This window comes from Vipera ursinii (genome assembly GCF_947247035.1).
Source record: "Vipera ursinii genome assembly, chromosome: 2".
NCBI lineage: Eukaryota > Metazoa > Chordata > Lepidosauria > Squamata > Viperidae > Vipera > Vipera ursinii.
The window spans coordinates 64,710,951-64,736,379 of record NC_139513.1 but is presented as its reverse complement, the minus strand read 5'-3'; the positions used below and the strand labels follow the sequence as shown (position 1 = coordinate 64,736,379).

The 25,429-nt window shown below is 40.3% G+C and overlaps 2 protein-coding genes across 9 annotated transcripts in view; one reads left to right on the top strand and one right to left on the bottom strand.

Annotated features, from left to right (window-relative positions):
* The window catches only part of ATRIP (ATR interacting protein), a 29,150-nt gene extending 8,767 nt beyond the window's left edge, over positions 1-20,383 (bottom strand). For 2 of the 8 annotated variants that reach the window (XM_083356633.1, XM_083356632.1), the window contains exons 1-11: positions 20,204-20,383; positions 17,294-17,457; positions 15,157-15,307; positions 14,088-14,220; positions 13,386-13,799; positions 12,454-12,536; positions 6,104-6,274; positions 4,051-4,163; positions 3,526-3,683; positions 1,651-1,722; positions 430-559 (exon numbers count right to left, since the gene is read on the bottom strand). In XM_083356633.1, coding sequence (XP_083212759.1) covers positions 430-559; positions 1,651-1,722; positions 3,526-3,683; positions 4,051-4,163; positions 6,104-6,274; positions 12,454-12,536; positions 13,386-13,782 — 1,124 coding nt within the window. In that variant the 5' untranslated portion in view covers positions 13,783-13,799; positions 14,088-14,220; positions 15,157-15,307; positions 17,294-17,457; positions 20,204-20,383. Of the gene's footprint in view, positions 1-429; positions 560-1,650; positions 1,723-3,525; positions 3,684-4,050; positions 4,164-6,103; positions 6,275-12,453; positions 12,537-13,385; positions 14,221-14,702; positions 15,433-17,293; positions 17,458-19,349; positions 19,368-20,203 lie in introns of those variants that run through there. The other 6 variants (XM_083356631.1, XM_083356629.1, XM_083356626.1 and 3 more) reach the window with 6 other exon arrangements.
* A 48-nt stretch (positions 20,384-20,431) lies between these two features.
* LOC310636650 (protein BTG1-like) lies at positions 20,432-22,200 on the top strand. The gene is made up of 2 exons (XM_083356634.1): positions 20,432-20,856; positions 21,552-22,200. Exons 1-2 carry the CDS (start codon positions 20,739-20,741, stop codon positions 21,902-21,904), a joined length of 471 nt encoding a protein of 156 aa, XP_083212760.1. The 5' UTR covers positions 20,432-20,738; the 3' UTR covers positions 21,905-22,200.
* The last annotated feature ends 3,229 nt before the right edge of the window (positions 22,201-25,429 follow it).

Below are 25,429 nucleotides of genomic sequence, written 5' to 3'. Positions count from 1 at the left end.
AGGATTAGAATTTCTTACAATTCATCTGGACCAGCAGGTCTGGTAGATGTGCTATGGTTAGCATCAGTAGGGCAAAGACACTAGTGGCACACTTTAAATCAGTGGAGAGGTAAAAAAAATAAATGGATATTTGTCAAACACCCTCCCCCCCACCCAGACTTACTTTGAATATTAAATTCCTCAACTCAAGTATCTGACTGCTATGCTAGAATAAAATTCCACCAAAAAGAAAAAAAAGTTCAACATTCTCAGTAGAGTGGATCAGGCTTACTTTTCAGATTCACCCAGTCAAGTTATCTAAAAACAATGACATAAGAAAACCAGCCTCCATCTGATGAAATGCTGTCTCAAAATATCCACCCGTCGGTTTTAGCAATCTGATTTCTTCCTATTTCAGAAAATGTGAACAATTGTCAAGGGCAAACATACACACTGAAAGAAGCAGACTGCATAGCAGATCCAGGCCAAGCTTTGGTATTGCTGCTAAGAAGGTTGCAGATTCCTAACGATGATCCCGGAACAAGTGGCTGCTTCATCAGTGCGTTTAGTAAAAGGGAACCTACAACAGATAAATCCAAGGCTGAAGACACACACACTGAAGCAAGATACACAGTGTGTTTAACAGCTAAATAATAATATAATTTGCTTAATTTTAGCTTGGTGCATTGTTACTTTGCATTACAGAAGAATCACGCTGCTATGTCTTATGCAAGAAACCCTGATTAAAATCCTGGCTCTGAGTAGTAAGTGAACATATTCACTATATATTTGTAGCTGTATATAACTTCTTATGGCAAAATATTCCCTCCCTTCCCACCATATGCCCAAGTTAATGTATTTTCTTCTTTTGCATTTACTTACTTGGTACATTTTACAGTGATACTCAACTATCCTTATGAGTGAAGAAATACCATAAGCTTTAAAGTTGTGGCATTTGTTTTGGTTTGTATGTAAGAATAAATACATGTAGGTTGCATTCAGAAGAGAGCAGTGTTTATGAAAATAACCTGGTTCAAACACTGTTCACACCTGTTTTCTGGATGTTAGGTGAAACATTTACAAGGTGCCAAGTGAAAAGCAGGGAAAATCCTAGATGATTTCATCCTTTAGAAGACTGATTAGGGATTAGTCAAGCAGACATTTATTAACTACCTTAATGGATGATTATGCCAAGATATAACCTAAAACGTATATATTAACTAGGAAAACCTTGAACAACGTATTTCAAAATATAAGACAAAAATATGTTAATATAGGAGAATGGCTGATGCTAATATTAAGCTAAAGCTGTTAACATTTAAAGTAACTTGATTTTTCTTTTTTTTAAATGTATTTCAATTTATAACTCAAGGTAGTAAGCAGAAATCATTCCAGGAAAGAGTGCATTCAGAATCTAGAATTTGAAAGTAAGGAATTTTTATAGGTCTCCACTTCCTGTGACTTTGGAAATATTTCATTTCTACAGCAGAACAAAAACACAATAAGGTATTTATTAGTAAATTAAAGGGTTATTTGCAGATCCACAATTTTTTTACTTTATTTGCCCAAACCCCCTCTTCCCTCATAGTTGAAATTGATATTAAAATAGCCTATGATTTCCATTCATACAGGTTTCTAATCCTAATCACAAGATCTCTTAGATAAATTTACCTGGTTTCAGAGGACAGCTGAAACTTGTTTCTTGTTTCACTGGCTCAGTTTCAAGGACAGTTATTTTGCTGTCTGGATAGAAAAATCCAGTAAATCAAATAGTATTTATTTTTAACCTAGTATAGGTTGCCCTTTTATCACAATGTAATCTGTTTTGGGGATTGACTTATCTGATATAGGTTTGAAATGCATTTTGCAACTTCAGAAAATAAACAAGGCAAAACAAAGCAACTACTACATTTCAGAACCGTATAATGGCTACAATTACGAGAATCCATTTGCATATTCAGGTTGGGCAGTAATGGAATTCCCAAAGCTATCTTCAGAGATCTTTTTAGAGAAAGACCAGTAACTGTTTCACATCTTCCCACAATGCTTATGCAGACTAAGCTTGACCCTATTAACTGAAGTCCAGCAATATTACTGGACCATTCCTAAATGAGACACAGTTATATACATTAAAATAGTGATTTAATGGACCAACTGTGAAAAGAACGTTTGCTATTTCTCACTGTCCATTAAATCAGAGGGCCAAGCAGTGGCTGGGTGCTAGACAATTGGTTCTTTGAGGATCCTGAGACAATAAACATACTAGTAAGGAGATTTCAAGTTTTAGTCTTTAACTGTAGTAGGCAAATTAATCAGAAACTCAAGAAAGCAAAACCTAATCAAACAACACATTCTCCCTTCAGCTGCTGGGAAACCCATCTCAAGCAGTGGAGATATCCCAAGACCCTGGGTGTCCATTTTGAGCACTCAAAACTGTGCAGAAGCTCCATGTTTTAATGAACACATCCAGGATTTTTTTATTACAATCTAGCTTCCAAGATTTCACAGCCCTGCTTCCATGGTCATGAGAAGACAGCAAAACCTGATCTTGACTCAGTATGTGTCTGGGGGTGGATGCGTGCATAACTCAAGGATGGGAATGAATGTATGATAAACTTTCCAGATAAGGAAAGCTTTGCAGCTGTGTGAAGATTTTTCCCTCCCCTTTTCCTTTATTCAGCAAGCAAGAATGACGAACAAGGGGGTTAGCTTAGAATGAGTTCTAAACTTCTAGAATTTTCTTAATCTGCAGGAGAAATCAAAATATGCCACTAAACTCTTTGAAATTCAATGGTCTTCCGCATTGTTACAATATCATCCACAATGCTGTTGTTACACAAATTATATCAATTGTATAATAATACCATCACACAATTAACAGCTGCCCGTGGAGCTCAGGACTGCCCCTGACCTACGCTCATTCCGCCGGGACCTGAAGACTTGGCTCTTTGAGCTCTCTGACCCAGGCTGAGAATTTTAACTGGGGTTTTATTTTCAGGGATAATTTAATCTTTTAATTCTCTTTTAACTTTGTATTTTATATTGATATGATTTTAAAATGCCCTGTAAACCGTCCTGAGTCCTTCGGGAAAGGGCGGTATATAAATCTAATAAAATCTAAAATCTAAACATAAAATTATGTGAATACCAGAGGAATTTTGTTCCTTGCATTAAAGCTGTCAAACTCCACACAGCTGGGCAAGAACAAAGGAGCAAGAACTACATAGATTTCAGTGAGATATTGCTAGTGGTAGTCTTGGGTAAATATAGCATCTTGGAATTTCCCTATAAGAGGAACCTCATCAGTTAGTTATGGTGAATTCTCTTTGAACGATCTGAAACATTTATTCTTTGATTTCTTTCTCGGGTGAAATTGTTATTTGTAAGTGTCAACTAACTTGCTGATTTTCGCTTAGTGGTTTCTGTGCTCTCTCTCTCTCTCCAATTTCTTTCTCAACCTTCTTACAATCCCCCACAAAGACATGCTAAATTACCAAATTAGCCTCACCACCCAGGTCAAATACAGTTCACCAAAAATCTACCTACCATTATTTTGCTGAGGAACGTGAACATGGGACTGCGTCCTGGAACAAGACGGTATTGGTAATATCTGAGATCCAAAAGACTCTTCTGTGGGGTAACTTTTTTTTTCAATATGAGTGCATCTTTCGATTTTCACAGTGTTAGAGGGGCTTTTCTTAGGACTAAAAAGTAAAAATAAAGTCTGGATTAACTGCACAGAGGCATTTCATTTTGAAACTTTAAAGGTCTTTTTCTAAAAATAGTTAAACGTTTACGGTGACTTATATTTCCTAATGAAAGAATCCGAATAACAATTTTAGACATTCACAATGCAGTAAATGAAAGGCAATGTCTTCACATGTGTATTTTCCAAGCATAAGAAGAGCAATCTATGCATTCAAACACTAGAAATAAATTCAGAGTATTCTATGTGTTCAACTATAGTGTCTGCTCTCTGTTCTGAAATTCATTATTTTCAGCTATAAAGGGGAGGTAAGGAAATTCTTCAGTAACTGAACTCCCTGAAACAAATTCCATTTTATTTTGTACCTGGTATATGAAACAGGGGTCACGGGTTTAATCCTTTCACAATTCAAAATCTTTGTTCTCATCTCATTCATTTCAGCATCTCTAAACTGTAGTTCAGACTGCAGTGACTGTAACTAAAAGAGCATACAATTAAGACATTTCAAATTCCGCTGAGCACAGAAAACAATATACAACTATGAAAGAAGCCTGCAACTCTTTCCTCTTTCTCACTTATACTTTTGCTCTGTTCAGTTACATCAAAATCAACACTAACAGCTTATTCATCAAAACAGTAAAAAGTATGTTTCTCCCATTCTGAGAAAGTGCTAAACACACGTAGTCAGCCTGCATTCCTGTCATTGCTGGAAGTCTCCCAGAGAACTGCTGGCTTTACGATATTTCCCTCTAGGGAACCCACGGCTCCGGAGCCACATGCGGCTCTTTGAGCCGTCTCCTGTGGCTCCCAGTCGCCCGGTGCGCGCGCACCTCTCCGAACGGGAGGTGCGCGCGCACCACTCCGAACGGGAGGAGGTGCGCGCGCACCTCTCTCGCACCTCCCTCCGAACACCCGTTTGGAGAGCTGCTGATGTTCGGGCAGAGGTGCGGTTTGGAGACCTGCTGGTGCCGGTTTAGAAAGCTGCTGCGACCCGCGGCAGCTTTCTAAACCGGCACCAGCAGGTCTCGACACGGGTGTTCGGGTGGAGCTGGGCGCGCACCTCTCCAAACCTTTGGAGAGGTGCGCGCGCAGCTCCACCCGAACACCCGTGTCGAGACCTGCTGGTGTTCGGGCGGAGGTCAGGCGGCAGTTTGGAGGTCCCGGGGGTGGCTCCGGTGACGCCCGGGCTGAAGGTGGCGCCACAACCCAGCGCCCATCACCACGGAGACCCGTCGCCGCTGGCGTGCAGGTGCGTCCACCGGCACCAGCAGGTCTCCAAACCGCTGTTCGGATGGAGCTGCGCGCGCACCTCTGCCCGAACACCCGTGTTGAGACCTGCTGGTGTTTGGGCGGAGGTCAGGCAGCAGCTTGGAGGTCCTGGGGGTGGCTCCAGCGATGCCCGGGCTGAAGGCGGCGCCGCAACCCAGCGCCCATCACCACGGAGACCCGTCGCCGCTGGCGTGCAGGTGCGTCCACATAAAAAAAGTGGAACCGCGCGCGTGTATCCACGCGCACACATGCGCAAAAAACATCTTGCGCATGTGCAAAACATTTTGTTTTATGGGCATGCGCGTGCATGGATGCGAGCGGCTCCCACTTTTTTTTATGTGTGATGGAACCGGTTCCCAGTGGCTCTTTTGCTTTTTCAGGTTGCCGACCCCTGCTCTAGGGGGTCTAAGGCCGAACAACAGCGCTGACATCAGAGAAGCAAATCTGACTTTTGAAATCTCCCTTGCATAGCTTTGGAAAAACATTTAACGCTGGCAGAGCCCAAAGGAGCTACTCTGGAATGGACAAGGGGCATTTCAGAAAGGGACATGGATCCAAATTCCTTCTAAACATGCGATAAGGCTTCCAGTTTGGCAGGTAATCAATGGCAGACCTTAGTGCTTCGGCAGAATAATTCCTTTCCCTTGGTTTCAACTGAAGGGTTGCTTTCAATAAATAAATGAAAAAATAAAATAACAGCCAGAGCGGAAATAGAACATCAAACAGTTCATCACTTGCACACATTTTTCTCCCCAATGTGCCCTTGAGTTACTCTTGACTCCTGGCAATTGTCTGGACAAGTCCTGCAGTTTTATTGGCAAGATTTCAGAAGTAGTTTGCCCTAGCCTTCTTCCTAGAGATGAGAGAAGGTGACTAGCTCAAGGCCATCATTCAGGATCACAATAATTCTGACCTAATGATTTTATCCACTACACTGGTTTTCATTTGTCCTTTTACCATTGGAAAAAGCAGTTTGCCTGCCATTGCTCATTAGCAAATGGGCGAGTGAAATCATTTTGGCTGATTATTTTCAACAAGCATCTATGATTAAAAGTCATTCCAAACAGGAAAAAAGGAAGTTTCAACAAAGGACTTCTTAGATCTCAGAAGTTTTAAGGCAGTTTATATTGGTCATTTGTTAAATAGTACCTTTCTGGAGAATTCCTTTTCTTTTTCACTTAAACACTCAGCTTTTTCTCTTTCCAGTAATATGTATGATTTCCGCTGCTCCTCCACAGTAGATTCCATCTGCTGCATTGAATCCCGCAAAATTTTTATTTCTCCATTTTTAATAAGGATTTCATCCTGCATTTCCTTCAACTGCAAATTCAGTTTAAACATTAATGTAATTAATCTATTTGCAGACATGTTAATTTTTATTCAAAACCCTAATAGAAAAATAACTTCATCATAAACTGAATTGTTTTTCCTGCAGTACTAATTTAGATGTTAACTCTTGATAAACTGATACATTAATATATTCTGACAAAGATATCACAGAAATAGCCTCAAGAATTTACCAGATTTCATATCAATCCAGATGAATTTGGGTAGTTACAAATAATTATTATAAAAGATTGAGATCAATTCAAGAAATGCAATCATGACTTCTTTAAGCCTAAGGTTAAAATAGAAAAACCTATGACGATACCGTAGTTTTAATTATCAATGTTTAGTACAATAACAGCATTAAAGAGACTATTCTTCCTACAATTTCCTTTGTTCAAACATATCAAAGTTATGCCACTTTATTTCATAAATGGCAACCAGTTTTTTTCACTTATGAAACTATAAATAAACTGAAATTACACAAACCATGCAATATAAGCCAAAGTATTGTGAAGGATTAAGAATACTGAATTTGGAACGTTGTTTGGATGCCCTACAATTGAGACAATTAACTTATATAATCAGGAATTCAATTAATGCAGGATCCAATCTGAGTAGGTCATCGGGACCAAAGGTTTACTTTTCTGAGCTTTTGGATTCATGATGGAGCCCATCATCAGGGAACTTCTTCCTCTTCAGAATCTGTGCAGAGAGAAGTTCCCTGACGACGGCTGCAGCACAAGCCTGAAAAGCTCGGAAGAATAAACCTTTGGTCCCGGTGACTGGCTCAGACTGATCCTGCAATATTATCCTGGGATGTGTATATTTACCTTCATTTGCAATTCAATTAATGTTCATCAGGTACAGATGAAATTAGCACCCTATTTCTATTCTGGGCCATATTTTCTCTGTGACAATTTGTTATCTGAAACCGATATTTGAAAGAGTAGAAGCTTGAAAAGATACTTTTCTTTTTTCATTTTTGATCATTCTTTAAAGATAAACTTGGGTTAATACAAAGAATAGAAATACAGGTTGTACTTGATTTAGAACCAGTGCTTAATGACCGTCTGAAGTTATGAGAGACTTCCAAAAGCTACTTACAACCCATCCTCGAAGTTATGACTGCTACCCCCTCCCCCATGGTCAGGTGATCACATTTCAGGCATGTGGCAACCAGCTCACATTTGCAATCAGTTACAGTGAACCACAGTCACGTCTCTGTGATTTGCCATTTTTTTTGCAGTTTTCCAGCAAAAAACAGAAAAAACCCCATTGTATATGCTGAATTCACTTAATGACCATATGGCTCATTTAACAATGTGATTCACTTAACAACTGTAGTGACTTGATTTATGATGCAAAAACAATTGTAGAATCAAGTCGAGTCACACAATGCCTCAACTTAGACTGCAATTCTAGGCCCCACTGTGGTCATAAGTCCAGGACTAATTGTGTTACAAGAGAGACTTGATTATTAAAAAAAATTCTGGGATTACAGAATATATTATGGAATATGACTGATTACAAATCCTGACTTGGTTTTAAATGAGTCTTTCAACCACTATTTCTTCTGCTAAGTAGGCTTTAACAATTATAACCGTCAAAACATTAGTAATGTCATACACATCTCTTTAATTTTACATAAAATTCATACATCAGGGGTCCCCAACCTTCGGTCCGTGAACCGGCACCGGACCACAGAATACTAGCAATCGGGCTGCGCAAACAAGTGAAGCCCCACCCGCTGGATGCAGGCAGGACATGAAACCACGCCCCTCCTGGTCCGTGGAAAAATCTTTCTACACAAAAGGTTGGGGGCCTCTGTCAAACCTGACACACAGCAAGGTCTGCTGAAAGTCTTAAAACTGCCAGTGTATAATTTAGAATCTGATAAACAAATTATATTTAGTATCTTGAGGAACACTAGAATTCTTTGTGGCATAAAATTCATTTCAGCAAGTCAAGAGCTGATCGTGAAGATAACCTGTAGCTGTCCCTGGACTTTGTTGAAACTACTGTATTAATAGGGTTATGCAATGCTTTAGACTGAGTTCCAAAAAGTGCTCCAGAATGCAAATGTAATCCTTGTTTGCAGCTCTTCAAAGCAGCTGCATTTTCTTGGGATAATGTGACAATTGCAGACGGCAGCCAACTGTATCAAACAAGTTATAACAATTTGAGATTGTGTTACTAGAACTATAAGCAAACTGGTACATGTTATTATCTTTGGCATAATCCTTTTTTTAAGGCTTTGAAGAATTTGTGGACACCACACAACTTTCACCATAAATTCTGCTAATATAATGTTTCTCAAACATTTTGACACCAGTTCCCTAAATATGCTACCTCTAGATATTATAGAGATAGGGACGTGGTGGCTCAGTGGGTTAGGACGCTGAGCTTGTCCATCAGAAGGTCGGCAGTTTGGCGGGTTGAATCCCAAGTGCTGCATAACAGAGTGAGCGCCTGTTACTCGTCCCAGCTTCTGCCAACCTAGCAGTTCAAAAGCACGTAAAAATGCAAGTAGAAAAATAGAGACCACTACGGTGGGAAGGTAACAGCGTTCCGTGCGCCTTTGGCATCTAGTCATGCCGGCCACATGATCACGGAGACGTCCTCGGACAAGCGCTGGCTCTTCGGCTTTGAAACAGAGATGAGCACCGGCCCCTAGAGTCAGAAACGACTAGCATGCATGTGCAGGGGAACCTTTACCTTTAGATATTATAGATTTACATGTTTGCATAGGCAAAATGAGAAGCAAAACCAAGAACAGGTTCTTGACAGTGTTTTTGCTTTGTTAAGGCAAGACTGATCAAGGTTTTGAAAATTAGTAATTCCCTCCTCTCTCCCTGAAGGGTCCCGACCCAAAATTTGGGAAGAAGTGGCTCTGCTGCCCAGTCTCAGGGTCCAGGAATGGAGCTTTCTAATGGATGATATGGAATGACTGACTGAAATTTTCTGGTTTTTTAAATTGATTATGGACATTCTTATATGTTTCTATATTGGATTTTAACTTGTTTTTATTGAAATTATTTTATCTGTTGCGAGTTGCCCAGAGTATCTTAGATCAGGTGGATGGCCATGCAAAATCAAATAAAAAATAATTTCTTATGGGAGTTTATTATCCACATTTCCTAATCTATATAAAATTATCCCCCTTAAGCAATGAATTTAATTCAAACTGTTACTATATTCATTACTGCAACAATGAAAACTTAAATTAATATTTGAAGTTTCTAATGTATGAAAAATTGCTTTCACTAAAAAATTATTAGAACAAACACAGCTTTAAAAATTCCTGCAACTGAGGATGAAAACCAAATTGAGTTCAAATGTTGGTAATTTCATGGCAATGATACAAATAAAGTTTGCCACTGTGTTCTACTGTGATGATGTGGTTTCAAATTCTCAGACTAGACAATAACCCTGAAATTCCTTGGAGTATAGCGATCCAAATATTAACCATGCCCAATCGTGGTTAGCTTTCAAGCCCAGAAAGTTGGCAAATGTTGCCAACTCTGGAGGCATAAAATTTGGTCTTCAATTTCTTCTTTATACTAACAATATTTGTCCTAATAAATTTATTTCCATTTGAATAACTATAATAATTACTATAGACAAAACTAACCAATAAGGATTTATTTTGTATCACAGATATACAGGTGAAACTTGAAAAATTAGAATATCGTACAAAAGTTCATTTATTTCAGTAATGCAACTTAAAAGGGGAAACTAATATATGAGATAGACTCATTACATGCAAAGCAAGATAGTTCAAGCTGTGATTTGTCATAATTGTGATGATTATGGCATACAGCTCATGAAAACCCCAAATCCACAATCTCAGAAAATTAGAATATTGTGAAAAGGTGCAATATTCTAGGCTCAAAGTGTCCCACTCTAATCAGCTAATTATGCTGACCATAACACCTGCAAAGGATTCCTGAGCCTTTAAATGGTCTCTCAGTCTGGTTCAGTAGGAATCACAATCATGGGGAAGACTGCTGACCTGACAGTTGTGCAGAAAACCATCATTGACACCCTCCATAAGGAGAGAAAGCCTCAAAAGGTAATTGCAAAAGAAGTTGGATGTTCCCAAAGTGCTGTATCAAATCACATTAATAGAAAGTTATGTGGAAGGGAAAAGTGTGGAAGGTGCACAAGCAGCAGGGATGACCGCAGCCTGGAGAGGATTGTCAGGAAAAGGCCATTCAAAAGTGTTGGGGACTTTCACAAGGAGTGGACTGAGGCTGGAGTCACTGCATCGAGCCAGCACACACAGACGGATCCTGGACATGGGCTTCAAATGTCGTATTCCTCTTGTCAAGCCGCTCCTGAACAACAAACAACATCAGAAGCGTCTTACCTGGGCTAAAGAAAAACAGACCTGGTCTGTTGCTCAGTGGTCCAAAGTCCTCTTTTCTGATGAGAGCAACTTTTGCATCTCATTTGGAAACCAAGGACCCAGAGTCTGGAGGAAGAATGGAGAGCCACACACTGCAAGATGCTTGAAGTCCAGTGTGAAGTTTTCAGTCTGTGTTGATTTGGGGAGCCACGTCATCTGCTGGTGTTGGTCCACTGTGCTTCATTAAGTCCAGGGTCAACACAGCCATCTACCAGGAGATTTTGGAGCCACTTCATGCTTCCTTCCGCAGACGAGCTTTATGGGGATCCTGACTTCATTTTCCAGCAGGACTTGGCACCTGCCCACACTGCCAAAAGCACCAAAACCCGGTTCAATGACCGTGGGATTACTGTGCTTGATTGGCCAGCAAACTCGCCTGACCTGAACCCCATAGAGAATCTATGGGGCATTGCCAAGAGAAAGATGAGAGACATGAGACCGAACAATGCAGAAGAGCTGAAGGCCGCTATTGAAGCATCCTGGTCTTCCATAACACCTCAGCAGTGCCACAGGCTGATAGCTTCCATGCCACACCGCATTGAGGCAGTGATTGCTGCAAAAGGGGCCCAGACCAAGTACTGAGTACATATGCATGCTTATACTTTTCAGAAGTCCGATATTGTTCTATGTACACTCCTTGTTTTATTGATTGCATGTAATATTCTAATTTTCTGAGATTGTGGATTTGGGGTTTTCATGAGCTGTATGCCATAATCATCACAATTATGACAAATCACGGCTTGAACTATCTTGCTTTGCATGTAATGAGTCTATCTCATATATTAGTTTCCCCTTTTAAGTTGCATTACTGAAATAAATGAACTTTTGCACGATATTCTAATTTTTCAAGTTTCACCTGTATAGTACAGTTGTGCACACTATCAAAATTATTTGGACTTTGTAAGAGCACATGGCCTCTCTGCTGTTCATTAAATCAACACATTTTCTTCAACCACTCATAATTTACTTGTATCTGTTGGAATATTTGTAAACACATACACAATTTTCTTACCTAATTATCCTTTTCTAACTATGACAGCACACTAAAAAGCAGAGACATCACCCTGTCAACAAAAGTGCGTATAGTCAAGGCTATGGTCTTCCCAGTTGCAATGTATGGCAGTGAAAGTTGGACCATAAGAAAGGCTGAGCGCCAAAGAATTGAGGCCTTTGAACTGTGGTGCTGGAGAAGACTCCTGCAAGTCCCTTGGACTGCAAGGCGATCAAACCGGTCAGTCCTAGAGAAGATCAACCCTGACTTCTCTTTAGAAGGCCAGATCCTGAAGCTAAAACTCAAATACTTTGGCCACCTAATGAGAAGGAAGGACTCACTGGAGAAGAGCCTAATGCTGGGAAAGATTGAGGGCAATAGAAGAAGGGGATGACAGAGAATGAGGTGGCTGGATGGAGTCACTGAAACAGTAGTCGTGAACTTAAATGGACTCCAGAAGATGGTAGAGGACAGGAAGGCCTGGAGGAACATTGTCCATAGGGTCGCGATGGGTCGGACACGACTTCGCAGCTAACAACAACTATGAAACCTTCCTTTTGAAACTATGCATTCTTTAATTTCTTCTATGTCTAGGTTACAATTCTATATACAGTTAGCTGAAGATAAGTTCCAAAGAATACTACAAAGCTTTCTCCTGAATAGCATGTACATTACATGGTCAAGTACACAAGAGAAGCTGCATCAAACGTTTCAGGACTAGAACTTAATTCCTGGTTACATTTCAAAAAACATGAATGAGTTGCATCTCACCTTTTTCATGGCCTCTTTATGTTGTGCCTGGAGTGTTTCAAGTTTAAATCTTCCTTTAAGTTTCATTTCTTCTATGCTACTTCCTGTAGATAAGAGATTAATCTAGTAATGCGACTTTAGTAAAGGGTTAGATTAATTTTTAGTCCATTTTTTGATTTTTGTTTCTTAAGTGTGGGAAAAGGAATGGAAGGCTCACAAACTACTTGCAAGTGAATCTTTCAAATTTTCCCCCCAAATTCTGGCTCAATTTCAGATTTTTTTTTCCAGGAGTTAAACTCGGACCTGGAAACAGTTGGTTTCTCAAGGGCTTCCTACTCCCATCCCATCCTTAGAACCCCTATAAAGAGCCAAAAGGATTCTGCAGTCGGACTGAGAAACAGTAATTCTAGTCTGATTTGGAGTGAGAATCAGTTAAATGTTTCCACTGTGATCCCCAATCTTAAGCTTGAATAAAAAAATCAATGCCTAATTGTGGTCATTTTGCTATCATGATTCAGCAATATGGTCTCAGAGTGGTGATAGGAAGTTACTAGTTAATGGCTAATAGAGCCATTCCTGCCTTATAATTATGTCTCCTCTATAAATGTTAAGTTTTATATGTAGGAACTTTAATTTTAAACTAAAGACAAATAGCCAATGGTTCTGCCATGGTTATATCTTCTTGCTAGGAAAATGTTTTTTTTTAACTGCTTGTGTTTACTAATAGAATATTGATAAGTGACAGGCCAAGCCTGTATTTATGCATACAGTACAATAAAAAACCCTGCTCTTTTATATAGCATTATTTTTATGTTACTCAACATGGAGATGTAGAGGAAAAGAGAGAAATGAACTAATTTACCAGAAAATAAAAGTGGATTATTTGTTGCAATTTCTTTCCATATACCTACATATTTGATTCATATCAATTTCTGTATTCACTGTGTACATACCAAATAATTTTGTCTCAGTGCATTGATCAGGTGTTTTGAACTGATTGGTGCTACTTGGGAAAACGGACAACTGAGCATTTTGCTCTGTTTTGAACAAATTTGTTTCTGGAGCAACATCTGGTGTCAATGCCTGGGAAGCAATAATGTCTATCTCCTTCAAGTCATCTACTGTAAAATCATCATTATCCCCAAATGGATCTTCCGTTTCTTTACATTTGGGTAAAACAACACTTTTGTAACGCTTGTTTGGTGGGAATCCTTCACCATGATTTCCAATATTATTATGGCTCATAGATGTCTGGAAAGGTGAAGATGAAGAAGTAATTTCTGTCTGATCAACATCATATAATATGGAGCTGTTTCTCTTCTTATTTCCAAAGAAGTTATTCACTGACATTTTCTATTAACATAGGCCTGGCAAATGGACAGAAAAATAAAAAAATAGTTAAGAATTCAACCAAATGTTAATAATGAAGAAACATAAGAGATCAGCAGAGTGACATAAACAAACTATATTAGGGTCTCATTCACTTATTTCCTAAGGTATTGAAAACCAAATGCATGCATATTTATCACATACACCAAAAAAAACCCTTCAGGAAATTTACTGCTAGGCCCAATGATTTGTAAAAATAATGAAAGAAAAAAAACCCAAGAATTTAAACACAATTATATTCAAGCCACAGTCCTACACAAGTTTACCTGGGAATAAGTTCAATTGAATTCAGGAGAGTTTATTTTGGAATAGATATGCACAGGATTGCACTTTAAGCCATTTGCATTCCAGAGGAAAGTTGTAAAAATTGATTACCCAAACTTCTTAGAGCAGTAGTTCCTAAAATAAAGAATTCAGCTTTAATAATACATAATGCATATTACAATAGTTTAGTGTAGCTTTTCCCAACTGGGGTTTTGTGAAACCCTAGAATTTTATGAGAAGTCTCTAGATGTTAAAAAAAAAACCTTCTTAACTCTGGGCACTGTAAGCATAATTTTTATGTTCTCTGAGACATGAACATTATTTTAAGGGTTCCTCCAGAGTAAAAAGGTTGAGAACGGCTGGTCTAGTAAATAAGCAAGATCCAAAAAGATGCTTAAGCACTTCATAGCTTAATCCTACAAATTTTTATTGAGAAATAATCTCATCAAGTTCAATAGTATTCAGTGTAGAGTAAGAATAATCTTAAAAGATGAGCTACAGAAGCATTATTTTCACATGTAGCAAGTTAATCAGATGCCAATTCTAGGCTTCCTGTTGCTCAAGTTATATGTTGGCTTTAGCTTTCCAGCTATCAAAACTCACAATCTTAAACTCACCTTGTTCACACTTCTTCTTCTATCTTAGCTTTATTTGAATAGTTCCTCAGATCCTTGAAGGTTTTACCTACGTAAAAGCCACCCGAGCTACAAAAAAAAAATCCCTGCACAATTTATTTAGTTAACTGATCGTTAACTTAAGCACGACTTATCACTGAGTTTCCCGTGCTCTTATGCCAGAATGGAATCATAAACGAGCCACAGCGACGTTCATCGTACATCCAGCAATGGTTATTGATGTGCTTTACCAACACAGACATCTGCCATTTTTTACTCGGTTATCTAACTTGCATATTCGGTTTTTCTTATCGCAGAAAAACGAGGTCGGGTGGAAGCGAGCGTGGAAATGGTTTGGAGACAAAACAGGGTTATGTATTTCCTGCGCTGTCTACATGAAGACACTAGAAGCAGGAAGCAAGCGGGAATTCCCTCTCGCGCATCGTACAAGGCGTACCGAGGGTCACGCTCCTGGCCCCAGCGCGGCGACGGCTTCCGGTTCTCCGGCAACTCCGCATCCTCTCCTTCCGTCTCCTCTCGTCTCCTCCTCAGCAGTTCCGCAATATCGTCCTAAGGAAGCGAGGCAGCCAAAGCTCCGGCAAAGAGCGCTGCGAAAAAAAGGAGAAATAGAGTCCGTCCGAGCGTCCTCCCGAGCTAGGCGGGTGATGGCGGCCACGCCCCCAAATCCCCACCGACCAATCGCTAGCTGACTCCCCACCAATGACAACACCGGTGCCCTTAAGGTCCGATCGGCTTTTCGGAAACGGAACGTAAAGCGCCGCGCTACGGAAACGCAGCAGCGACAAAATGTGAAACGCCAAGGAAGGAGAGAAGGAAGGAAGGGGTTGGCCAGTTTTCTTTATTTATTTATTTTAATTCCATTTATATCCCGCCCTTCTCCGAAGACTCAGGGCGGCTTACAAGCTCAGCAGTAGCCTTCATTCTATGTATATGCCTGCTTATTAGGGCTTTCACACACCCCCCCAAGCGGCATTATTACAAAGTCAGCTTAATTGCCCCCAACAATCTGGGTCCTCATTTTACCTACCTCGGAAGGATGGAAGGCTGAGTCAACCTTGAGCCTGGTGGGACTCGAACCTGCACTAATTGCAGGCAGCTGGTGTTACTTAAGGAGGCATTAGCCCAGTGCTCCAAACTGCCTTGTCTCCATTATTATTATTCATTATTATTATTATTATTCATGATTATTATTATTATTCATAATTATTATTCATGATTATTATTATTATTATTATTATTATTCATGATTATTATTATTCATGATTATTATTATTATTATTCATGATTTACTTCATCACTTTCTGGCTAGAGCGGTAAAAATGACAACTGCTCCTAAGGATGGATGTCGAAATCCAAGGCTTTTTGGTTGCAGCCACTAAATTTCTACCTCCCGCAATGAAGTGAAAAGGAGACGTCAATGGTTCTCCGGATTTGAAAAGGGTATTAAGGTGGAAATACAATTTGATTTCTATTTACTCTCTGTGTTTACATAGTAGCTTCCAATCTAAACTAATATTGCAATAAAAATCATCAAACAGCAGTACAAAAGATCTACAATTAATGAAGAAAATAAATGATAAACTAGCAGCGGTTAGAAATGCATAGGGTTTTTTTTGCTATCTGTTGAAAAGGGCAGCATGTATCATTTCAATTTCATTGGCCCTCACTTAACAGGATTGTAAGTAACTGATCAATTTAAAAAGTCATTTTTTTAAAAAAAATTGAAACAACACACCACACTTAGAGTATGCCTTCAGCAACATAGAACCATAAACACCAAGATTTATCCAATAGCCTAGCCAAATGCTCAGGCAAGAACAAAGCTCTCAATTTCTTATGAAAAGCCAGCAGGGTCAGGATTGTCTTGAATTTAAGGAAGGTCTTGTGACAGAGAAGGCTGGTACGGTACCCCTTAGAAGATATTTAACAGAGAGAACCTGGAGCCCACCCTATCAGATTTTGTGGGATGCAGAAAAATAAGCAATTTTGCAAATAACCTGGCTCTATGCCACAAAGAGCTTTTTAGGTGAAGATTAGCACCTTGAATAGCAGTCAAAAGACCTCTTGGAGTCAGAGTTGCTCACAAGTAGAATGGGTATACCAATACACATTCATAACTACTCACACCATTGAACCTTCCAAATTGTCTTCCAGGGCAGTTTATATAGAGCACATTGCAATAATTTGGATGGGAGTGAACAAAGCAACAGTGACAATAAGTAGAGTGCCCTAATCTAGGAATTGGCATGTAAGATAGGCCTCCTATTCATGGATGTTCCTCAAGCAACAACTGAAACTCTAGGAGGATCCCCAATTTGGGTACCACCTTTCTCCTGGGATGTGCTATCCCACTGAGAAACAAAGATGTTAAATCCTTAGAACTGTCAGGATCCATGAGAATGTACATAAGCTCTCTTTATTTGCATAAGACAAACAGGTATGATGAAGTTATGTCCATATAACATCTGTCCATAGTTAACTGAATCTTGTTTTATTTAATCAAATTTTCTAGATGCACCGAATACTCAGAACCATAATCTAATTGCAAAATGAGATATTGCACAACATATTACCTCAAAAAATGATTGGACAGATTGTGATTCAGTGTAGATTGTGCAAATATAGCCAGTCCAAAACCTGTAGTGTAGTCATTTTCAAGACTATCCTCCATCTGGAGCATGCAAGATTTATTTTTGGACAGCCAGCATAACTATGGATTATGTCACTTTCAGATTACCTGAAATTAGAGGAGAAAATTATTTAAGGATAGCTTTTTTAAATTCTCTTGCTACTCTAAATGGCAGTCTTTCATAATATATTTGGCCTATGCAGGATACTGTAGGTGACATATCTCTGATGCTAATGAGCCTGTATCGCCCACTAAGCCTGGTACACCTCACCTTTTAAAAAAAATATTAGAAAAGATGAACAATGGAGAAATAGCATATTATATACAAATAATCTCTAAGTAGTAAAAATCTTTCTTATTGATCTCTACTGTGACTTCATGGACACATTCTTATAATTTTCTTGGCAACAGTACAGGATATTTGGGCTTTTCCCATTTTTTAAAATTTCCTCACATATATGCCTGCATGTCCAGTCTCCTATTTAAACATTAAGTACCACAGCTAAAAATCTACTTAATTTTTTGAGATCAAGTGAAGTTGTTTAGATGGTGCCACCTACTTGGCTATACGTCTCAAACATCCTCTTTATTTTCAAGAACATGTCTAAGCCACCAGATAGATCTCAAAAAAATTCTCAAAAAGGACAAATGGGAAATGAGGGGTGGTGGAGGTGGTGATAAGCTGATAAGCTGATGTTTTATAATTAGCCACCACCACTATGGAAGTCATTTTGTAAAAAACGCAGCTCTCTAAGGCAATCATTTTGGAAGAAGGTTCATATTTTAAGTTTTCCAAATATAGCCACTGTTCTAAAAAGATGGCTTTCCTAGATATGACCAAAAACATTTATTTTGAAAACTCGTCTAATATCGACAAACTAGTCTTTGAAATATATCCCTTACATGGATTAACAAAAACCCATTTAATTCCTTGTATTTGTGCCTAAAAAAGAATTACTGAAGTTTCTCTGTAGCCCTGTATCTTAAACAAGGACAACAGATAACTCTCTCGATCTGGTGCCTGTGTGCAGTAAGAAACGAAGAATTCTCTAACAACGATAGATAATGCTCACACTTCTCAGGCCATGAATGTACTGCTATGCTGCTGTTCAGACATCTAAACAAAATGTGGAAAAGCTTGTGCTCAACCAGGCAATAAATCAAATACCACAAAAGTAAGGAGTCCATGACCGTCTAGACACTGCTGAATTACAAATCAGATCAAAACTGGCATGGCCAGAAGTGAGGGATGAGGAGAGCTATAACTAAGTAATACAGTATCAGGATTGGCACATATTTGCCACTCTTGAAAGGATTGAGATGCTTTGATTTTTAGAGGAAGGATGCTTAAGCTCCTGGACAACTTCTGATCTTTCCCAATATTATATCTTTCTGAATGAAGTAGTTTTCATTTTAAGCATCAAGGCACTTCTTACATTCTCAGATATCAGAAAAGGATTTGATTAAAAATATGAAAGAATGATAGTTTGCTAAAAGCTTTTTGAGACTTTACTAAAACCTGCCATCTTTTTTCATTCGAATCTCATCTCTGCATAACATTTATAGGACCATACAGAAGTGAAGTTCCCTTGATAATATTTTTTCTCAGTCCCTTAATATTGTATCATTAATTTACATGTGTTAAAAGCTTTGTTCTTTGAAATGCCACAGACTTGCATAAAATTGTGCAAACGTCTCATGCATCATCAGAATTAGCACCCCAAAGAAGTGCTAGACTACTGATAACTAATGCAGGGCAAATTTTTGAATTACAGCTCCTTTGATCCCCCTTGGAAGAACAGATGTTAAACAGTCCAAATAAAGTTGCTTTCCTGATAAAATAATGTGTACATCTAGCTTTCTTATACCATTTGAATAGTAGAAACCAAAGGACTGCAAAATAATATTACTCCAAAAATGCTCAGGATATTTCCTGACTGGTCAATGGGGAAAATTATGGATCTTTTATTTTTATGCCAAGATACTGAGGATAGGATTACCTTGCTGAACACCTCTGAATTTTCAATTCAAAAGTTTATATGAGCAATAATCTTTTGTTACGGCTTCCTTGGATTCTATTCTATTCTATTCTATTCTATTTCTATTCTATTTCTATTCTATTTCTATTCTAATTCTATTCTATTCTATTCTATTCTATTCTATTCTATTCTATTCTATTCTATTCTATTCTTATATCCTCCCTTTTGTACAGAAGCTCCAGGGAACATAAATAGTGCTTCTCATATTTTTTCCCCCAAGACCACAACCCCGGGAGGTATGAGTTCAGAATGCCTAGCCCAAAGTCACCCAGGGAGCTTCCATAGTTGAAGGTGAAGTAAAACCTACGTCTCCTTACTTCTAGATCTAGGCCAGGGGTAGGCAACCTCGGCTCTTTTATGACTCATGGACTTCAACTCCCAGAATTCCTGAGTCAGCTGACTCAGGAATTCTGGGAGTTGAAGTCCATGAGTCATAAAAGAGCCGAGGTTGCCAACCCCTGGCCTAGACCAATAACTTAACCCCTACACCGCGCTCTAATTAGTTTTTTACTCCGCCTTTTCCTAGAATGTTCTAATCTAGGTGACTTATTTGGCGTAGTGGTCCTAGGACATATCCAGCTCTCGCCGCATATTTCAACTACATTTGCATCACCCGATTCCACCACCAGGCTCAGAGTTTCCTAGGTAAGCAAATTCTTAACCCACTTAACCCACTAACTTCCTTAGTGCTTTTGCGAAAACATATCTCGCGCATTTGCAATCAACTCCCGACTGCTTGGCCGACGAGAAGACCGCCCTCCCCGCGCCGTTGCGCTCAGCAGACTGTAAACATCTCCGCCTCCGAACTCTCCTACCTTCCGCGCGGCAGAAAGAGCCCGCCGGCCGTTCCAACACCTCCTCCCGCGCTGACGCGGAGAACAAACAAATCAGCGGGGCCTTGAGCCCCGCCCCTCTCAAACTTTCTGCGCGGAGAGAATCGGAGATAGCGGCTTCCTTTTGCACGGTCCGGCCAATCAAGAGACTGCGTGCCATTTCTCGCCCAATCGGGAGAGGTGGTTTGGCGTCCGCCAGACGGAACCCCGGTTTCTGTGATGTAAGCCGCTCGCCTTCACCTTCATTGGTTGGGGCTGGTCACGCCCCCACCCCCCCCACCCCGTGTGTGGAGGCGGAGGGGACGGCCGCTCACCGTCTGTGTCTCGGGATCTGTTGACTCCTCGCGCTCGGCTCCCCAGCGGCGGCTGAGTGGGTGGCGGCTGCGGCGGCTGCAGCAGCTGAGCCGGCGGCGCCGATCGGCAGCTGGGTCACCCCTCCCTTCCCCGCAACATCTGCCGCCTTCGCCCTTCCGACGCAGCAGCGCAGCGAGAGCGAGAGAGTTGCCCGGGGAGAGCCATGAAGACGGAGATTTCCACGGCCGCGGGCTTCATCACCCGCCTCCTCAGGACCCCCGGCGGCATCGGCGACGAAGAGCTGCGTTGCTTCAGCGAGTCTCTCCAGGAGGCACTCCGAGGTGAGGCAGCGGCGAGAGACCCCCGCGTCCCCCTTTCCGTCTCTGCCTTCAGCGCCGCCGCCGCCGCCGCCGCCGCCGGGACGAGCGACGCGGAGCCCGGCGCCCCTCAGCCGCCGGCCCCGTTGCGCCGAGCCCCAAAAAGGACGTCCGTCCCCGTCCGCCGCGCGACGGCAACCTCCTGAGGCGCCTCAGCCGGAGACCCGAGTTCCCCGACTCCCGCCGCCTCCTGCCCCCGCCGCCCGGGAGCAGCTCTTGGCGTCTCTCGTCCTTGGGCGGTCGGCTTCGGGCCCCCTCCGCGCTCGACCACCCCCAGCCCTCCTACCGTTGGCGGGACCCTTCTCGGACTCAGCCCAACGGTTTCTCCTGACCGACGGGAGCGGTTCTTTGCTGCCTTCCGTCCAGTCCCCGCTTGCCGGCCCCCTGCCGGGCTGGTGGCGGGCTGGTCCGGCTGATTCTGGAGTGACCCCTCCCCAACACCTGCCTCCCCAGGGCCGGCTGTGCAGGCTCTAACCCAGGGGTAGGCAAACCTCGGCTCTTTTATGACTCGTGGACTTCAACTCCCAGAATTCCTGAGCCAGCTATGCTGGCTCAGGAATTCTGGGAGTTGAAGTCCACGAGTCATAAAAGAGCCGAGGTTGCCTACCCCTGCTCTAACTCTTCTCCCATTTTTCTTTTCCTTTGTTCCCTGTTTGCAGATCATTACAAGCAGCACTGGTTCCCCTTGATGCCCTCCAAAGGCTCTGGGTACCGCTGCATTAGGATCAATCACAAGATGGACCCCTTGATAGGCAAGGCAGCAGGCATGATTGGACTAAGCCACCAGAGACTCTTCCAGCTCCTGCCCAGCGAACTAACTCTCTGGGTAGACCCGTTTGAAGTGTCCTATCGTATAGGAGAAGATGGGTCTATCTGCGTCCTCTACGAAGGCCCTAAACCAGCCATGAAGAATGCCAAAGCTCTGGAGAGCAGAAGCAGCTGTAAAGAGGAATGGAGAATTGGCAGAGCCAGCCCTTCCAAGAACTACAACATGATGACAGTTTCCAGTTAAAAACAAAAACAAAAAAAAACATTCCCTGTACAATGATGTATGTATGTATCCCACTTTGATAATGATGTTAGATGATGTAATTGATATGTTGATTTTCACCCCATAGTCATTAAAGTTGTAGTACTACTGCCAAACTCTTTGTTTTGTGGCCAAGGGCTAATGTATAAAAACAGTTCTTTTACATGTTTTTCTGGATTGTATACTGTAAATGAAATTGTACAGTCACTGCAATGGTTTTACAGATTTATATTTTGGAAAAAAAATCCTTGGCTGTTTGTAATAAAAATGAAATTAATTTCATTTATTTTTTATTTTTATAATGACTTTTACTTTAGAATAGCATTCCTACATCATCATTGCACTTCTTGAGCAATAACATAGGGGTGGACATAAGAAAAGAGATGGGGATGTGGTTGGGCATTATACACTTTAATAAAAGGGATTTTTAAAACTTAATTTGGCTGCACAAACTTTTGTATTTGGGGATGTAAACACTGCTGTGGAATACAAGTATGCTATGACTAAATATCCAGAATACTTTTCCCCCAAAGTTGTCAAGCATGAAATCTGAGTATTATAGAAATTTGCTGAATGGTTTATTCCTGTCACTTTGGTCAAATATCTATTAAATATTTTAATGTTTTAATATATCCAATATATATTAAATTTAACAATTATTCAAGCCTTCAAAATATAATTGTGAATGTTTTCTTGGGATTAAATTGTCTAACAGTTTGTTTTGATCCACAAGTCTAATTTGGAATTATTTATGAAATAACAATATCCTTCCCAAACTTCAACTCAGCAGCTTACATGAATGGAATTATGTTCCATTCATGTTAAAGTATTCTCAAATAAAACAGTTGTGATTTCAGTTCATATAGGTCAATTTCATAGCACATTTGAATCCAGTGTGTCTGATATTTAAAAATGTTTGCTATTGTTCTACTCAAATTTTAAAAGAATCTCACATTCGGTGTTTTAGAATCCTAAAGGCTATTAAAAAAACCTTCTAAGGTCTTTGTCATACCAAGTAGAGTTTGGTTTTGTATGTTGTTAAACTCTAACCTGTCTTAATATATCACATTACCAAGGCAAAAGGTGCAGTTAAGGAACAAGTCTGGACAGATTCAAAGTGACACGTAGAATGAATTGAAAGAGTGGAATCTCAATTGTTTTATAATTCAATAAATAAAAAATGTTTAAAATGGAGATTTCTAATAAAATAGTTCAATAAACTGCATAACGTTTTAAAGCATATCATGAAATATATTAAAATTATTTTAACTTCAAGATATATTGAGATTCCCCCCCCCCATTTAATTGTGTCGAGTTCTGCCTGGACATGTCTCTGCAGTTTGCTTGGTGAGTTGTTTTGAGAAGTGGTTTGCCATACTCTCCTTCCTAGGGCTGAAAGTGAGCCCAAGTTCACCTAGTTGGCTTTCTTTGTAGTCAATTATCTTAACCACTACACCAAAATGATTCTCACTGAACCTTTGAAAGCAGCTGTTTAACAGGAAATGAACTTGTTTCTTTTTTCTTCTGGTCAGTGCAAGTCAGTATTTTGTATTCCGTATCCTGCTTAAGTTCATAAAACAAAGTTAAGTTTTTGAATGCCACTGAGTCAGGGAGACCCTCTCTAGGATCTTTTCACTCTTCATGCCCTCCAGTTGGATAATCAAGATTGCTATAGTTGAATCTATCAACCCACACTATACATATAGATCAAGCATAAATCATATTTTCATAAATGAAAATATATTTCCCCAAATTCTCTGGTAGGAACCCAGAACAACATAAAATCCCATAATTAAAACTACATAGAAAAGATCATATATAAAAGAAATCTTTTCTGTAATGTAAACCAGGTGGGTGGAGATGAATCTAAATTGTCAGCATTATATATTTGTGCTTAGAAGAATACTGCTTTTTTTCTTTCCTCTTCCTTCCTTTCCCCCCACCCTGCAATTACTGTATATTGTTCCCAAACTGGAAGTTTACAGAACATGTATCAGCTACTAAAATCTTTTAAACTATTCACAAAGATGTTTGGAAGATAACATTATATCAAGAACATTTGTTTGAAAGTATTAGTGTTTGTTCATAGTATGCCAGTAATATGTGGCAAAGTGCTCTAAATAAATCACTGAAATACTTCTGTAAACTAGCCTGCCAAGGGGCTATCAGTATTATTGTGCTTGCCATGGAGAAAAGGAATCCATTTTCTGATGTCAAGCTGGAAAAAGCAGCCTAGCACCTTTTAGCAGTCTACTTGGGGGGGGGAAATGACTTCCTGCATGGCTCCATTGATTTCTCTTATGACAGTCAGCTTGGTTTTCCTGCTAGCAGGTACTGACCAGTGAACCAGGCATCATGATAGTAGATAAGGACCAGAAGATAGCAGTGCTGATAGATATAATGGTGCCAAATGACAACAACATCAGGAAGCATGATAAGCTAAAGAAATCTGAAGAAGAAACTAGAGAGGATGTGGAAAGTAAATGCCAAAGTGGTCCCAATGGTGGTAGGAGCATTCGGGACTGTGTCTCGTAAGCTGGGAGTATGGCTCCAACAAATCCCAGGAACATCAGAGCTCTCTATCCAGACAAGTACAGTGCTAGGAATAACTAAGACACTGCACAGAACCCTCCAGATCCCAGGCCTTTGATGGAGGACTGAAGATCAGGGAAGACACATATCGCCCATAGCAGTGAGAAGCGATTTATTTATTTATTTTGATTGATAAAGAAAAACCAAATGTATTCCTTTATGAAAAGTTATAGTATTAATCTTCATATTATACTATGGAAGTATATGTATATATGTATATATCTATAATTATGTATATGTGTGTGTGTGTGTGTATGTGTATGTCTGCTGTCAACTCTACAAGTGAGCATGGCTGCAGCCATTTTTCCTCTATTTTCGGTTGCCACATAGAATGGAGGGGGGGGGTTGCCAGGTGCTTCGCTAGTCAAAATAATCTTTTGTCCCATGGGAACCAAGGTCATTGACTGCTCCTCAGACTGCAGGCTGGGCATTGTGAAAAAAGCCCACCAGCACAATGTATTGGGGAACGTAGTTGCTTGCATAATTTCAGGCAGTGGTGGAATTCAAATACGTGAACAACCAGTTCTCTGTGTGGATGTCACTTCCATTCTGGGCCTGGGCAACAAAAAATTAGCTACCAGTTCTGGCGAAGTGGTGCGAACTGGCTGAATCCCAACACTGGTTTTAGGGTTGGGATTTTCAATTTTGTATTAGGGAATTGTTTACATGTGTCTGGCACTTTTGACATGCCGATACTTTGTAACTAATAAACATGTTCTTTGAGGAATTTCCAAGCCTCGGAGTTCTGCTTTATTCATCCCTGTCTGTTGGAACTACGACATCTACATTGTACTTCCTGTGAAAATGAATGACTCACAAGTATTCCTCTTTCCCATGCTGTTCTTCTTCAAGATAATAGATAAAAATTACCTGAAACCTCTACCTTCATTCGTCCCCAGTTTGAACAGTAATCTG

Excerpts from the sequence above, each read along its gene's own strand:
- LOC310636650 (XM_083356634.1), top strand. The coding sequence starts at position 20,739 with ATGAAGACGGAGATTTCCACGGCCGCGGGCTTCATCACCCGCCTCCTC. Across the intron at positions 20,857-21,551 it reads TCTCCAGGAGGCACTCCGAG|ATCATTACAAGCAGCACTGG; the intron begins GTGAGGCAGCGG and ends CCCTGTTTGCAG.